The sequence below is a fragment of the Opisthocomus hoazin genome, chromosome 14 (assembly GCF_030867145.1).
Source record: "Opisthocomus hoazin isolate bOpiHoa1 chromosome 14, bOpiHoa1.hap1, whole genome shotgun sequence".
Classification (NCBI taxonomy): domain Eukaryota; kingdom Metazoa; phylum Chordata; class Aves; order Opisthocomiformes; family Opisthocomidae; genus Opisthocomus; species Opisthocomus hoazin.
Window position 1 is genome coordinate 20,646,892 of NC_134427.1, and position 18,183 is coordinate 20,665,074.

An 18,183-nucleotide genomic window follows, 5' to 3' on the forward strand; every position below is an offset into this window, starting at 1 on the left:
AGACAGGGATTAACCATCCAGGCGAAGGGGAGAAATTGTTTTAACAGGAGGAAAGGGAAGGGCAGTAATGGAGAAAATGTGAGCTGGTATTAACTGTAACCTCTAAACAACAGGTGGAAAACATGTTTAAACACAGAATACACTTCAGACATTACAGCTCTGTATTAAAATTCTGCTCTAATTTAACACATTTTCTGCCCTTAATACTTAAAACTCAGCCACTGCTTCTGTTTGTCATCTTGGACACGTGCACAGGCACCTACCAAGTTGTGGTTCTTTCTTGGGTTCAATATAGAGCATCTACATCAGCAAAAGAGATCTCTGCTTGGCCCTGGCCCTCCCACACACAAACAGCCCCAAATGATAGAAGGTCTTGGCAGCTGAGGGCTTGAATAAACCATTCTGGGATGTGTCTGCTATGAAAGGAACGGGGGGGAGAGGACTGCACAGCTCTTTCTCCATTCACTGCAGCTGCACCAAAAGCAATTTTTAAAGACCCAAAGTATGCATTTGCTATGTTCATAGGATTCATTAATTTGGAGAACAGAAGAATCCCTATAGGAACATACAGATTATACTCACTAGCAATCATTCACAGATCTTATTTGCTCTTTGTTAAATCCATATATCACTCTAAGACTGGTGTGGGACCATTATGAGAAAGACGTGTAAAATGATCTGTTACAAAGCTTGAGACACAGGTCAAACAATACAAAGGAAAGAATGAAACAAGCTCCCTGGTCTTTTGCCCCAAAATTCTTCATGGTTGCTTGAAAAATTACTTCCACTGCATTCACATCTCTGTATTTCCAAGGGAATTTGTACACCTTCATTTTATGTCACACAAATTTGTTGTTGATTGGCCCAAAAATTTACATAGAGAGAAAGCCTTACGTACTTCTCAACAATTCAGGAATTCAGCAATCATTCAGTCAAGCATTCATCAGCCTCAGCTGGTATAAAGCGTGGCATTATCTAAAATTCATCTGTCTTTATTATACCCTGCTACAAAGGAAACAAGAAATCTAAGTGTGCCCATCCAACAAACAGCAGCTTGGTCCTACAAAAGGGAGAGATAATTTACTGCAAAATCAACAAAAGGGAAAAAAGCTGAGCAGAGAAGCTGGATTGCATGGACAGGGAGAGAGAGCCTTTCATTTCAGCACTGCTCATTAGCATTATACAGAAAGCAGTGTTGCAGGATTTCAACACGTCTGTCTCCTCTGGGTCTCATAACTCAACTGGCAACATAATTCCTGGTTAAATAGAGCTCTCTCTTGGTTCTTCTTAAATAAGAGGACATGTACGCAGCGTTTGGAGGTGCTGTCAGGTACTTTGTTGGTAAAGCAGTAATTGTACAGATTCCAGTGAAAAATACACATAGCCTTCCTTCTGGTTTATCACTGTACTTTCATTCCTATGTGCCCAGCAGGGAATGGTGGCACAGACTGCAATACTGGGCTCTGCACATGATATTACAACAAAGGAAATGTGAAATAAAATCAGCAATCAAAGCTGCCTTATAAATCTCGGTTTTCAGAGGGTTCGTCCCACCACAGAAGCGTGGAGGAATTGTATTTTTTCCAGGGACTAAGTTTTATTTATCTAAATAGTGCTGCATTGCAATAATACACTGTGCTTGTGAGCTCCAGAGATTGAAACCCTTAGAGAGATGGATTTATAACACAGGCCTCCACCCCAGGGGGATGAGAGAGTTGTGCAGCTCTGGGTTTCATTACCCTTTGGCCCCTCTGCTCAGACTGTGCCCACAGGGGACCAGAGAGGGAGAGCTATTCTGAGGAGGCAGTTTTGAGATTAAATGCCTCTATTTTGTCAGACTGAAAACTGCAGAGAGAGAATGAATTTGTCTTTCCCAAACCCCTGTGTGGGACCCACTTTTCAGAGGGGAACCTTGCTCCCAGTGCCCCAAACACAGGCTATGAAAGACAACCTGTAGGCCCAGGGAACTACTAGAAGCCAAGTGGCCAGTGTGGACCTGTGGGTCAGGTTCACCCCATGAGATGCCTCCAGCCAGTCCACCTGCAGTGGCACAAGGGACATGGGCATGTGAACTACAGCTGCATGCAGCTGTACACAGCTCAGTGCTTAGAGCTGCAAACCACAGCTAGTCCATCTACGTGCTGGTCACCTCCAGTTGCACTCTGCTGCCGGTGAAACCTCGGGGCTTGCTGCAGTGCATCCCAAACTGATGTCTGTACCCAACAGACTGACCCACCCTGTGTAAAGCAAAGGAAATCTTGCTCCCCACCACCCTTCTGAAACACGCATACAACTGAAATCAGAGTGATTCATTAATACGGTTTACCCTAATTCATGTCGTAACTGGAACAGGATCATAAAACACCCATTACTTCTTTGGCCAAGGGGGAGCTAAGAAACACAGGACAAAACGTGGTAATCAGAGGGATCAGGATGGTTTGGGTTCTCACCCCAACCTTGGCTCCTTCTGCCTCATTTCTGTTGTGCCTTGTAGGTAGAGATCTGTGCTTCACACATTCATAAATCAGTGAAAATATTTTTTGCTCACAATACTGCAAAATTTGGGTTATGCTTATTCATGCAGAATTTCCAACTACTCAGGGGAGAGAGGACCTGTAAACTAAACCAGCCACGCAGCCTTTCCCAAACCACCAAACAGTAAGCACAGGGACAAAAACAGATCAAAAGCTCCAATGCCAAAGAGCAATGCTTGGGCACTATCCTGAGGGTCTCAACTGAAACATGACACTTGTCCATCATTCCAGACAGGAACCCAGCTGGAAGCCCTCACCAGGTAACCCTGCCCAAGAGGTACAAAACAAAAAACCTTTGCACCTTCCAGAAAATTAGAGAGAGAAACTGATAACTTGTCCTCCTGGCTCTGGTCTTCACAATTAGCAGGCAGCTCAGTCTTGTCTACCACTTGCAAGCACGAAAGGGTTAAGAAGAACCTTACAGAAACTTTGCTGCGAGCTGAGCTCACAGCCTCCCTCCCTTCCCTCCTTGCCTGCTGCCGAGACGCAGCAGAGCCAGAGTGCTACCGATCCTCTCCGCTCTAACTGTTGCCTGCCGCCGCCAAGGGAGGGGACTGGCTGCTTCCATCCAAGCAGTGAAGCTCATGAAGAGAAGGCTCTTTTCCCGCTTCTCCTGTTGCCTGCGAGGGAAGGGCATCAGCAGTGATGCTGTTCCGTTAGACTGTCAGTTGACATCTCAAGACCAGGAGTAAGTGCCATCCCCGTCAGTGAACCATGTGAATTCAAGAGTGGAGGAGAAGAAAGTGCACTCGGCATGTCTGTTGCTGAAAAGACAGTGTCCTGACTCCAGCAACAAGACAGCAAATCTTTTCTGCACAAATCCCACTACCTGGGAGGAGATGTTCCTAGATAAATCACCAGCAAGCTTATGGTCTGAACCAGCTGCTCTAGTGCCTAGTCCCAACACCCTGCCTGCTCTGAAAGGTAACTATGCTTTATTCTGTTCTCTTCCTATGCCTTAGCACAGCTGAGACACTGACCTACTATCTTGCACTTCAGCAAGTGAACCAATAATACCATCCGCTACTGAAAGAAGAGACACCCCCCCGCCTTTCCTCTCCCTCTGATCCTCCCTGGAGAAAATGCAAGCCACGGATGGAATTGATACTTTCATGCTTTGTTTGCATTTCTGCAATGCTGATTTTTTTCTGTAAAGGTTACCTAGATAGAATACACCTGGTACTATCTGTGTTCAAAACCAAACCTTTCTGTGCTTGCCAGCCAGTTCGGTGCAGTTTAAATTAACAGCCTTGGAGAAGCTACACAAGTAATCGTTCTATTTTGTCCCCCTTACCTCTTTGTAGTAGTGAACAGTATTGGGTGGGAAAGCAAAAGAGAACTCAGAAAAGTTGCTTGCGCTGTCAGAGACGTCTTGCTGGCAAGTGGCACTTAAACCGAACTGTAAGAAAAGGTATTTACTGCAGTTGCAAGATCAATTTGTATTGTCTGTCTGCGCTGCTTTGGGGAAAATCTTGCATTCTCTCTGCTCCTCTGTGACCTACAAAGGTGCAGAGTAGGGCCATGCAGGCTTCATAAAAGCTCCCCAAACCTGAAGCTCCCCAGACCCTGATAGCTGCAGTGGGAGGATGGTAATTTCAGCGCCCATGAAGTTTTGGCTCATTAATTTCCTGTCTCTGTCACACACTCTGAGAAGAAAACTTTTGGTTATTTTGTATGAGGCTTCTATTTTCATTACTGATTTTTATTAAATTAAATGAAATGTTGAGTTTGATTTTTTTTAATCCTTGCTTAAAAACAACCACAAACTGGTAAAAAAAGAAGTGTCTGCTTGGAATCGGTCTGTACCCACGGAGCATCAGCGGACACTAATGGTGCTTGGCACCTCTCAGAAATGGGAGTATCGTCCAGCCAGAGAAGAATGACTAAGCCTTGATCAACAACTTAGATCACAGGGAATGTGGGCTCTCATTATGCTGCTCTGCTCTGTAACAAACTTCTACTTACTATCTCTGTCCATGGACTTGAGGGCTTCTCAGGGTAACCAGTGAGGTTTTGCCTCCTGTAATCTGAGTCATACAAAATTACAATGCTGACATGCTTTATATACATTTTTTTCAGAGTGTTTGTTTACCACTTAGTTTCAGATGACCTTGGTCTCTACAGTCTTCAAGCTTCCACTTGTTAAAGGGGAGTGCACAAAGATAAATCTACTAACATCCAAAAAGATGTGCTCAATGAGATAATAGGTAGATTCAAAAGCAACAATCTTTGGGGTTGCCTGGAGCTACTGAATTATTTCTGGCTCATTTCTGGAAAACATGTAGTTAATTTCACAGCTTCCAACATTCTGAATAGTTGACTGCTCTTGACAATTCTACAGTTGAGACTTAAAAAAAAAAAGCAAGCTGTGCCAACTTCCCATTGCTAATACTTTTTATTATTAATCTGCTCCTATTATCAATAAACACCCAGATGAGCTTTGTTAATTCAACGTCTTGGTTTGTAGCTAATTATTGAAATTCAGACTACTGTCCTTAGCATTCTGCAGTCTAATTTTATGAAGTATGAAAAGTCAGTAGGCCCTCTGCTCCTTAAGGAGAGAAACTAGCTCTGGCTTTTGCTCTCAGTGGGACAGCAGATGAGATGGGCAAAGACACTGTTCAGTACTTTAACTCAGACAAGTGTCAGACTCCAGACTGACTCCATTTCATTATCAACAGCAGAATCATATTGTAAAAACAGGGGTTTAATATGGCTAGTAACCTTCACACCCTCTGTTTCCCATCTGCTGAGTAACGTAAGAATATTCTTCATGGGGGAAGAATTTCCATTTATAGGTTTGAAGTGTGAAAATCAGAGAGTTGTTGCCCCATAATTGAGAGCAAAAGTGCCTGGCTGCAACACAACCTTCACTTCCATGTCCCATGCTTCTGCATCAGCACCAAACCTGCTGCCAGAGTGGCTCCAAAGGGGCTGGGTCAGCCCCTGGAAAAGTACTGAGCAGCCCTTCTCTGCCGTGCTTGCCCGCACGCTCCTACACGAAGCACAGCACAGAATCCACCACCCACGCAGGGACTGTAGAAGTCAAATCCCCAGGCAATTTTTTTCAATCAGCAATTTGGCCCAGCTTAGCCAGCCTATGAGTAAGCAGAATCTGGCCCAATATTCCCTAAACTGGATCGCTGTTATCTCAAATGCTTTGAAGTTATTGCAGGAGCTGGGGGGTGAGATGTAGACAATCCCCAGCATCCCTTCTCCAAAAACTCAGCACATCAGATGTTTCCCCATCACCTGAGCCAGAGTGGGTTTGTCTTGCTTGTAATGAAAGCCTGACTATCAGCTCCTTGATGACTCAGGCCTCCAGACTTCAACCTGCTCTCTCTGAAGACCAGCGAGGTGTTGTTCCCATTGGTGCATGGGTAGAACATAACCAAACATTGTCAATGAACCAGCTACATTTTACAAACTGAAAGCCCATGAAAGTCAAAATGTTTTGCAGCAATTTGTCTTTTAGGTGAAATCTTTATCTAAAAGCATCAGAGCTTTTATCATTTTGACCTAATGTTTCATTTTAATCTGACTAACATAGTATATTACCATATCCATATTACTCTGTTTACATCTCACGTAGGTGTATACGCAGTGAACATCACAAATGACTGCATCACTTTGTTTCAGTGCTATCATTTTTGCTTCAGCTAAAACCAAAATTCTGGTCTTAGCAAAGCAGAACATGATGCTTTTGGATGCACTATTTACAATGAAATTTTGGCATTTACATTTTCTGTTTCCAGCTGGAAGAATTAAAAAAGCTAATACATAAAGATTCCCCCCATTTCTAGTAAGTTCTGCTCCCAGGAGGTGAGTAAAGGGTCCCACCCTGCGGCCGTGTTGCCCCAGTGGGACAGGTAGGGCTGTGGACCTCTGCCTCAGAAACAGAGGGTGCTGACAAACAGTAAATGAGAGACACATGGTGGAAGACACTGTCTGGATTTGTATCTTGCCTTCCTCTGTGACATCTAATTCCATAGACTGCAGGGCCTTCTTTTACCCAGAAGTAAGTAGTGAGTGTTACCAGAGGAGACCTAAACAATTAGATTTGCGTGGTCTTTCTCTAAAGTTAAATACTCAGTGCTTCTCCCAGTCTCAAGGTGCCTCACAGGAGCACGACAAGGGTTTTCTTATCTATTTGTTCTAAAGATACCACACGCAGGCTCAGCTATTTTGGTACCTGGTTTCATTTCTCTCTCTTTCTCTCTCTCATTTTTTTCCTTTAGGAAAGCCGACTTTTTGACTGTTCCTAACAAGAAACTCAAAATTCCATACTTCTTAAGCAAGTATCAATAGCCCCAGATTAGGAGACAAGAGGGCCCCCCCCCCCGCCGCGGTCTGGCAAAGCAGCAAACAACCTTCCCAAGCTCACACAAGGATAAACCACCTGCTGTGGGAGAAGCTGGCAGAAAGCTGACTCACTCTGTTTGGAAAACAACACTTGCAAAGACCAAAGCTGTGCAAACCTTTGCAGGTCAGTTTGAGAGAAGGGCCAAAGCTTTTCACCAACCAAAGGAGGTGACCTACCAAAAGAAGGACCAAAGCGTTTTCAGGACAAAATAAAAGCCAGATGTCAGTGTAAAACACAAGTCTAATGCTTGTTGTTATTGTAATAGCAACTTACAAAATGATTTGCAAAGGCCTGCCTCGTGCAGTCTGCTTATCTGTGTGAACCAGCAGTCTTGAGACCAAGAGGATGAAGCATTTTTTGCTGAAGCCATCATGCCATCTGTCCTAAGTTTCTTCTCTTGATCCCCTTTATGAGTCTGGTGAGGGAAGACAGGGAATCTGATGGTAAAACAGGCAAAATGGACCGAAGCTGAGACAGAGCAATGACTGAGACTTACTTCAAATTCCGTGGAAATCTGACTGGCCATGTCCACTTACCAACTCTGGCTACAGAAGTAGACACAACAGTGGATAAATATTCCGGCCTCTACGTGTACGTGGGATTGTTCCTAACACTTCTGGCTATCCTTCTCATAATGCTTTTCTCCATGCTCTTGCGCCTGAAGCATGTTGTTTCCCCGATCACCACATCTCCAGAGAGCACTGAGAACGTCCAGCAGTTCACAGATGTGGAAATGCACAGCAGGATTCCTACCACTTAGAGACCCCAAAGCAAAGAGGGCTCTGGGCTTGTGAAACATGTTTTGTTCAGCAAAATGGTGGTGGAAAGAACGTCTGCCTGCCTATTGAGCCCTACAACTTATTGCACAGCCATCAACAGCAGCACAGAGCATCTGGAGAGTGTCACACAACTCAGACTGACTGGCTGGGACCCACTGGCTGTTGACATTACAGGCACCACGTGCAACACCCTCAATAAAATTTACATTACAGAAACCTACTGCTGTCAGGAAAGACTCATTTTCCTCTAAAAGCCCTTTCAGAAAATGGTAAAAGCCACAATAATGACAGCCAAAAACCCTGAGAGACACATACCAGACTGTGTCCTGGAGCCTGTATTTGATGACCTATCTCTCTGCTCTTAAATTCCTTGCTTGTAAAAAGAGTTGAATCAACAAAGTTAAGTGGCATAAGTGGGAAGAGCCCATGGGGCATGTACAGAAATTATCAGTGGTTCGGAAATTCTCAGGCATTTCTCCCATTCAAGAAGGAAAACCTTAAACAGCTTTTTTTCCACTTAAACGGCAGATTTACACAATGGAGTTTCAGAAGTATAAAAATGTTTCATCACCTGCTGGAACTATTGGTTTCTGACATTAAAAACTATACAGTGAATAGATGCATTCCAGATATCAGAAAAAGACAGAACTTTTAAAAGAGGAAAGAAAATAAAGATAAAATTTAACAAATGTTTAAAATAAAAAGAAAGCATCAGCAGGAAATTAGCAGCAGGAGAGAAAAAATGTTAAAAGACAATCTACCTCTCTTCCTTTGTTCTCCATTACACTAACTGAGCTGAATACAGACATGTTCATGCCTTTCAGCCTCCCCAGTATCAGTCAGTAATTAAAATACAGTGTAAAGTTTGTGAGTCAAATGGACATTGTTCTCCTAACGGAGTCAAATACATAATTACATTTCTTCTCGTATCCATGTTGAGTTTTCTTTCTCAAAAGACAGAGGAGTTCTTTTTCATTTGTTTTCCCCCAAAGAACGTTGAAGAAATGCCAGGGCCTGGCACTGCAATAATGCAGAGTGTGAACAGCTTTGGACATAGACTAGTAGGCAACATGCAGATGGAAAGTAAACTAACTGAGCACTAAAAGATAGGACTGGATTCAAATATCTTGGTGGATCATTTGGAACAGCGAGGAAAAAAATGTTTACTTAAATTTATGGAACAATCTGACCCAATCCTCTTACTTACGAATGATGTACAGAGATAGACTTTGCTTCTGTGGATGGGAATGATGGAAACAAATATGGCATATAACTTCTGGGAGAGCCACTGCTGCTTACAGAAACACCTTGAGTGAGATTGTTTCAGCTACACCTCTAAAGGGCACAAATATTACCCAGTGTATCTTTTTTATTACAGTCTAATTCTAGCTTAGCGATAAAATCCCCTGGTTCTTTCCACATTTATATACACTTATTTGCCAATTCTCCTCTCTCCAAGGGCTTGGAAAGTGTAAACTCCCCATACAAAAACAGTGCTAAAATTAGAGCAGACACTGTCTCCACGGACTTGTGACAGTAACAAGAAACTGTTTCTGACATGCTTTGTGTACAACAGGATCTTTATTTACCATTAAAGGGCTGCATATGGGTGAGGTATTTGGACTAGGAATATGGCTTTTACAGCTGATTGTGTGTACAGAGGAGTAGAATGACAAGTAACATCCACACTGGATACAGCTGGTCCATGAGCAGGACTAGTGTTTTTCTAACTGATGTATTTAGTATAAAACTATTTTAAAATAGCTTCCTTATATTGAAAAGTACCTTTTATATTCCATTAATCCCCACATAAGTGGGTTTAATCTGTGAAATAGCACGGTGACTGTGTAAGGGAATACAGCAAACAACACACTCTCAGCTATACGTTCCCATGCTGTGCTTGGCTGCGTTTACCTGGAAAAGAAGGCAGGAAGCAGGTTGCCCTCCAGCTTTCAGCTGTGGGGACAACACACAGATGTCACCAGGCAGGTTGGTGGCTTCACATCCCAGCTAGAGAGTGGCTCCTCAAGGAGTGCTACTCTCAGTACCGCACAAGAGCCCAAGTTCTGTGTGATGATTTGGACATTAATCCGACTAAGACAGACAGCTACTGAGTTAGTCAATGACATTTAAATTTAACAAAAATCTATGCAGATCAAGTTGGCTTGGTATGTGTCATTCATTCAGCCAGCACTAGGCAGACTAGCCCAGGCTGAACATCTGGCTTGCCCTGTACAGCCTCTCAATTTTCTTGATGTGCCATTTGAAAGCTACAACTTACTTAGACCATAAATGTTCTAACATACTAAATCAGCAACTCTACCACATTAGCCTTCCAGCACAACTACTTGTGGAAAAGCCTTACTTGTAAGAAGCTGCAGGACAGACTCAAATATTGACATAAAATATCAGACCTACTAATGGAAAATGACAGTATCAGAATCTGAGTTGGGACCCAAATTCTGATTGCTTTGATCTCATCTGAAAAGCCACCGAGACATAGGTGTCAAGACCGTGTTTCTTTCCTTCCTACTAAAGAATGTTAATTCAGAAGAGTCTCACAATCCTTTAAAACTTACTCAGTAAATATACTTTAAATAAAAGAGCAAACACTTTACATCTCATTACATTATATCACATTGTATCTTTGGGCAGACTTTGTATTTCTATAGAATACTGCTGAGGAAGGCAGCTCTATCTTCTAACACAAAATATGACAAGTTTTCCTTCCTAAAGCTTCATTTCACACAAAATACCTGTCCAATTGATCTATAGTCCCAGAGGCACACAGAGTGCCTCATTTGTCTGCACAATGCCAGCAAACTTTAAAGCCTTTCCCACTGAGAAATAGAAGAATGCCTCTTCCTCCTTTTCATTCTCATTCGTAATGTCCAATACCCGATGTCTCTGAGAAAAGAGACTGTTGGCATGCCTTAACCTGTGTTTGCTGAGTGGACTTCGGCATTCTTTGGCTGTAAGGAGTGGTTATTGGAACGTTTGCATGGATTTGCTGGATCTTGGAGAACTGCAGGTGTGACATCCATACCCTTCCCCTCCACCAGTCTCCTTCCTTCCCACTTGCCCATCTGCTAAAGAAAATTGGGGTTTTTTACAAAAATAAAGAGATAGACTACTATCAATGATGAGTCATTGACTGCTCTGTACTATTTCCAGCTCATACACAAACATAGGCTCCAGTGGTGCTACTTATTTCAAATTAATTCTTGGCCTCAGGGGCCATCTCTGTCAGAAGACTCCTTAGCCGTCTGTGTAAGTATTACTTGAACCAGGACAGTTTGCTCCCATCTTTACTTCCATCTTAGACGTTGGAAACAAATACGACTACTCAGTAAATTCATCGCCTCCTCCGCTCCCTACCTGCGGGGGAAGACAGCCACCTGTTGCTCTTGTAGGAGCAGCAAAACAACTATACTTTGCCGTTGGTTGTGGGTGGGAGGGACGGTGAGGTCAGAGTAAGCCTACAGTCATCAGAAAACCACCATCGCTCCCAAATCTCCGAGGTTATTTAGTTTAGGAGGTGTCAGGACCTGAGTATGGTGTAACTCCCCAAACCACATATGTTCCATAGGGTTTATGCTTGGGTAATCTCCTCCATGATTCCCATCCATGTCCATGAATTTTCTGCATTAACAAACAAGTATTGAGCAGAAAGGGTAGATACATAGAATATATTCACCCTCTGTGTCAAAATATATAAACATAAATGTGTATTTTCATATCCTCATAGGGCTGCAGATAAAAACATAATTCTGCAAAGAGCATAACTCAGCAGAGCATCAACCTTGAGCTCCCCGAAGGATTTTTTTTTTTTACAAAAAGAAACAAAAAAATTTTGAAACCTAAATGTGACGTGAGGTCACACAACCATGTAACTGTCAGCATTAATGAAAGCTCACTTGCATGCCTTGTCTTCGCTAGGAAGACAAATATGTCCTTATCCTGCAGTCACTAATGTGGTAACTACTTCTGAGGTACCACCCTAGTGCAGACAGACAGCTATAGCTTTAAAGCAGATTAGCAGACCAGGACAGATGCAGACACCTCCTCCTGCTACTTACCTTCTGCTGACAATAAATACTACAAGTCGACTTATTTGCTACAGATTAGGTAGCAAGTTAGGCAAGATTGTGGAATGATTTTATTTTTTTTTCCAAAGATGATAGATCTTTGTGGTGTGTCTATACTTCAGCTTAATTCTGGCATGGGCAGGAAGTTTGTTCGCAGTCCTGTTTGTTCACATGCCCTGCAAAAAATATGCAGTCTTACAATGACATGCATGACTAAAAATGCAGATGGAGATATATCTGAAAAGGGGAAAGATCCCAAAAGGTATTTTCTTGGTATGTGAGCTGTCAACTTAGTTGTGGCCATTTGCATAGAAAAATAAACCTAGAGATGGTGAAGTCTGCTTGATAGATGCAGTGGGCTTAAAAAAGACTACACAGAATGTTAAGTAAAAAGCATCCAAATGCATAATTCTGTAAACAAATGCTAAAGCTACAAGAGAAGATTTAAGACTACATCCTTGAGGATTGGGGAAGATATTTTCAGTTACTGTTCCTCACACAGATTTCACATTTGTTAACAAAAAGGAACTGTGTGTTAGACATTCCATCTACCAAAAGCCTAACCCCATAAAGCCCTCTGAGGTTTTCATCATCCTCAGACTTTTATATAAAGTTGTGAAGTCCCACCACGAATAAGAGCAGTCTTCAATTCCTGATATTCATTCTGTGTGCACAGATATCATAACAAAGCCTGAAAAATCACAATGATAAGTTGATTCCTTGCACACTTGCTCTCTAGAATGCAGTGTATGAAAATTTCTTCATCGGTCCTTTCATAAGAGAGAACAATTAAGGTATCACCTAGGACAGCTGGTGTTACGTGTGAAAACTAATCCTAAACTGAATTTGAATTTTGATGGATTGGATTTTTCAGAGGTCCTCTTAGAGGATTTCTCCAGCTGAAGGCAAAAAGTTGTCCAGCTGTACGCAACGCTAAGTTGTGAAAGCAGATCTGGATACAAGAGGGAAAGGTCTGTCCAGTCCATATGTAATTAATAAATAACCTGAGCCCTGTACTCCCACCTGAATGTCATGTCTATGTAAACTTGTCAACTGGGAAGCATATGATGAATAATTCAGTTGACCTTCCCCTCCCTTCCTTCTCTTCTAAATTTATTAACCCATTTTCAAAGTGTAATTTGATCAAACTAATAGCCACAGACTTCCTAAACTGACTCTCTCTGCATTAATTCTGTCTTCATGATCATGGTCCTACTCTTACAGTCCCATTTAAGAGCAATCGATTAAGATATAACAACAGGCACCTGCAAGTCAAATGAGAGCTCAGCAACACTCTTTCATGCTTGAAATCTGTTCTTCTCTGCAAGCAAGAAATTTATTTATTCAATCTAGGCTATTGCCCTGAAGCTAGTTCCTCTTCAAGTCCTGAAATGCCTGCACCATGATAACTACTGGCTGATGTTTATGCATGTAGTTTTATGAAAAAACACGTACCTATCAGTAATACCGGAGGATCGAGTAGCACCTGTCTGGGATAATTCTATGTACCCCACACATGTGAGCAAACATTAGGCAGACAAGCTCTTCCTTCAAATGCAGGGGAGATTCGGAAGCAAACTGGGCTTGGGATGCCTGTTGAACTGTGTGGGCAAGCAGGTGCTGAACGGGGGCATTCCTCACAGGACAACACAAACCCATGAGCTGGATTTAAGTGTATCACAGGCTTTGGCATCGTCCTCCTGCACCTTCCCACTATTCTTCCCATGTCCCTTAAACATGTCCCCATATCAGAACCCTGTCTTTGGCCCACAGAGTGGTTATTTCCAGTGCTGGGGGCACAGAGCTGCTAAGGGTGGATTTTTTAAGGCTACATAAACCTGTGTTATTAGCTTGAAAGACACAAACTTGGATGCCACCTGCTGAAGCAAAATTTACAAGGAAGATCTCCCCTTTACTCCTCATGCCTTAGCAATCCTAATTCAAACTAATTCATATTCATAGCAGTGAATGTTTAGTGCTTTTTATAATGTTACTCCATAATCTTTAGGTTACTAGGAACCTGTGCAGATTGCTGTGGCGTGACTAGCACATAATGCCCCAGGGAGCTCGCATCTGGGCCAGCAAGAGGTTGCTGCATTATACTCCCTGGCAAATCTTACAGCTTGTCACAACAGAAAAAAATCGGTGTGGGTTTGCTGTTGTTCACAAATTTTTCATGCTGCCACAGCGTGGAAAAGCTCTGAACAGCCCTTTTGGTGCTGCCTCTGTCAGGGTGTGGAGTCCAGGTGATAACACCACACTGGTTTGCATTTACTTCATGTTGGCACCTCTCAGGGAAGCAATGTGACTTGCTGTTGTTGAATGCATCCAGCAAAACAGAGGAGAGAGAGAAGCATTCTGAATGCACCTGGTTTTGGCTCATGTTGTGCTGAATTTCAAAGCTGTTTGTTGTTATACAACATAAGCAACACTGAAAGGGACAGCTGACACGTAACTACATCACCGCAACATTCTCCATACGCACACCTGCAAGCTACTCGGGAAGAAAGAAACCACTGAGATCAGAATGCTGAGGCTGCTTTTCCTTTGACTTTTGCTTGTAACTACCCATCGATACAGACTACCAGACTCACCATTGCCCCACTGTCCTGCTTACCTCCACACTCAGACTGCTCAGCACCAGCTTAGCTGGCATGAGGATGAATAATAATTTGCTGCAAAGAAATTTGGGAAAGATATGCTGACAGACTGAGTATATACTTCTCCTGGGCGAGATTTTGTTCTGTTATTTCTACTTTTGCAATTAATTGTGCCTGGCTTAGAATTGCTTAAAACATCTCTGAATAGATACTGCTTTAGTGGATATTCAGTGTCTTGAGTGCCCATGCTAGACAACAGCAACAACAAAGAGTTCAGGAAGAGTTTATCATGATTTGAGGTAGTGGGATGGACCAGATGCCTTCTTGAAGGCCTTTCTCTGAAAAGCTGCCTTCCATATCCATGAGCAAGTCACAGTTCAGACCTTATGCTTGCAGACAACACCTTGAAATATGGTATCACTCCTGCCACTTCAAGGCTCAAATAAGCGTTTACATTTTACAAATACTGATTAGTTCAGCGTCATCGCCTCTTTTTTTCTCCTACTGAGGAAACTTGAGATCGCAGGAATTACTTACACCTCAAGAGCAGGGGACAGAAGAAGATGCTTACAATTAAAACTTTAAGGTCAGAGTGTCCAGTTTATGCAGGCACACAGGTATCCATGATACAGAGGACAGTAATCCATACAACAGGCATGCAAGGCAATGGAAGGTCTGCTGTGGGTAGATGTGTGACTGTAGCTTTCTCCTACTGTATGTGTTACTCATGATCCAGCTCTGAATCCAAGAACAGGCAGAAGAGCCACACTAAATCACAGGAGTGAATCACAACAGAGTGCTAGGGATGTTCATGTAAAGTAAAAAGACAAATCTGGAGACCAGATGCACATCAGACAAAAAGGTAAAGAAAAGCAGGACCTACAGAAGGACCATATCAGAGCTTTCTCTGTGCGTGCTTAGTCTGGAACTTCAAAACAGGTGGATACTTGCCCACAACAGTAAATATCCTATGGAAGAGAGGAAATGAAGCAGGAACCAATTCAATTAACAAAGGTCAAAATGCAGCACCTTAACAAGAACTGATTATTACAGTTTTGTTTTCTATAATAACAAATATCAGCTCACCATAAATGGAACAGTTCTGAGAAAGGGCTCACTAAGCTGGAATTCAGGCTACTGGATGACAAGTTGTAATTCCTTTCTAACAGGCTGGTCAAAGAAGTCAGTGAAGTAGGGGACTAATCTTGTATGGAATACAGTAATGGTCATAAGGGATTAGCAGCAGGTGCCATGCAGCACTTGAGCTTCATGCCAAGCAAAAAATCACAATAGCTTACGATGGCAAAATGACACTAAAATACGATATCGTTGTTTCTAAGGAACTTTGGTTGAAAGAAAGGTGTTGTCTATGTGCTAGAACTTTCACATGCGATGACAATGTCAGTAACCCATTTAATGATGAGAAGCTTATGCTATACTAGCATCACTTACAGAACCATTACCTGCTCAAAGAAATCTGATGGTCCTGCAAGTGTCAGTCTCAGAGGCAAAGACATCAGCAGAATCAATTGCTCTCTTACTGGTAGAGCTGATATTTTTGGTCCAGTGCTTGGATTTTAACAACACTTGACAGATCATTCACCACAATTAACTGCACAAAGCTTCACACGTCTCCTCTACAGAGCTAAAACAGACTCAGATCAGATGAGAATGGATGGCGTGATTGCAGAGGCTAGTAATTTCTTATTTCTTACTTCAGAGCAATGTCACCTCTCTCACAGCAGGCAATAGACTGAGAAATCAGCAACAGCCAAACCAAATGAAAGAGTCCATGCTGCACCGCCAGCCAAAGACTTTGGAATGCAGACAGATTATGAGACTATTTTTTGTAAGTACAACCTGCTTTGAAAAAAGTCTCTTTCAACAAGCAGTTCCTTACATTGAGGTCAGGTACAGCGAATGCAGCTGAGCTGTACCCAGTTTGTCTCTGTCCATGTTCCACGTGCTTCTCCTTCCATTAACCTTTGCATATCAGTGTGCCAGTGTCACTTAAGAAAGAACACAGGAAACTGATAGCAACGAATTATCTAAATAAAATCTGTACATTCTTAGATTTACATTCTCTTTGAATGGAATTTAAAGGTAAAATGAGGAGAAGCCAGCCAGCTTTCCCTAGACTCTTATCACATGGTTTGACTTCAGCATTATTGAGACAGGAAGACCTGTGAGTTGCTAGGTTTTATCTGTTTTCTGGAGATTTTGTCTTTGTGGGTGTATAAGTTCTCTCAGTTGTTTCCTTCAAGGAAAGACAAACGCAGCAAACAAACATCTCCATGGCCAGGAGCAGTGAGAGCTGCTGTCTGTCTCTCAGGTGATTAGATCCACCTATACCAGGTTTTCACTTCCCAAGGTATCATCTTTCAGCAGTAATTATCATTTGGTTTTGTTTTTTTTTAGTAGACCAATCTGTAAATAAATGCAGCATGCAGACCTCCTCTTGGGAAGGCTGTTTATTCTTTCTTGTAAGTGAGTCTGAAAGATCTTTCATTCAGTGTTATAAAGTATGTGAGGCCATTCCATTGAATGAAAATCAGAGTTTGGACTCAATTTCACCAGACAGCTGGGGAAGGCATGTTTTAGGCAGTTTCAATGTTAAACACTCCCTCTTTATTTAATACTGCAGATGTAAAACTCATAATAGAATATCAGGCAAAATAAACTAATGCCTAGTGATATGTGTACGTGTGATTATCTCATCCCCAAGTGACCGTAGCCTATTCTTTTTCATTCTCATCTACAACCATCCTCTGTTGTTCTCTCTGCTGACTTTTTTGCCATTCAGCAGTCTTTTCAACAACACTCAGCAGAGCTTTGCAGCTTAATGAACAAGCTCAGGTTTGCAGAAATGCAATCAAATCGATGTTGGAACTTGGTCTGAAGAATAGGACTGGGAGTGAGGAAATAAAAGTTTTTCCCCTTTTCAATCACAGGCAATCCATTGCATGACATAACATGCCTGGTGACAGATACTACAATACACAAAGCTAACTGCACGCCTGAGTAGTCTGTGTACCCGTGCTAATTTGGAGTGTCTAAGAACTTCTTGGGAGTACAGCAGAACTGGTTTTCAGACATTTTCTTCCCAAGTCACTCTAGTCCAACATTATTCCTTGAGTATTGTCAATAAATCTATCAACTCTCAATTGACAGTAATGCTTCTAGGCATAGATCAGTCATTTGATTTAGTACAAGCCTAGGTGAAGGATGAGAGGAGTTTATACAAACTACTTCACATTCCCTCTTTGTCTCCCAGGGTAGCCCTTCATCTTTTTCTGTTTTTTTTTCTGTGGTAAGTGACTGGCACAGGCTCTCTCTGGCTCTCTTTATCTATTGAGAAATGTATTATAATTAGAGTTCTTTAAGACTTTTAGCATTTCTAGAGGGAATTAGTTCTTTACAGAAGAAGAGTTTTCTCCATTGTGAGATTCATACCATAATTAGACAAAATGATGGGCTAAGTCCCAGTGGAAAAAAATGCACTGTAATTGGTGTTCATTTTTGTTACATAAACCCATGGAGATCATGCTGATTCCTCCTATTGCAGCCAGTTCTGAAGCACAGTGTTCACTTTAAAACTGATGTATCATTATTATTTAGTTACCACAAGTATCGTCAAGACTCATCCACCTAAGAAGTCTGACGTGAACCTTCTTCCTCTGAGAAAAATAAAATGCCCCAAAGAAAATTTAAGACTAGTGGCGTTTGCATTGCCTAGTCTCAGAAGCAACAGACTACAGCCAGCCATGCTCTGCCTCATGTTCCTTGTTCAGGCATCCTTGAACTCCAGTCAGAAAAGAA

At 42.2% G+C, this 18,183-nt stretch overlaps 1 protein-coding gene across 1 annotated transcript; it reads left to right on the forward strand.

Moving 5' to 3' along the window:
- The first annotated feature begins 3,094 nt into the window (after positions 1–3,094).
- SERTM2 (serine rich and transmembrane domain containing 2) lies at positions 3,095–9,346 on the forward strand. Its single transcript, XM_075435599.1, has 2 exons — positions 3,095–3,458; positions 6,773–9,346. Exon 2 carries the CDS (start codon positions 7,379–7,381, stop codon positions 7,655–7,657), a length of 279 nt encoding a protein of 92 aa, XP_075291714.1. The 5' UTR covers positions 3,095–3,458; positions 6,773–7,378; the 3' UTR covers positions 7,658–9,346.
- Positions 9,347–18,183: the final 8,837 nt, after the last annotated feature.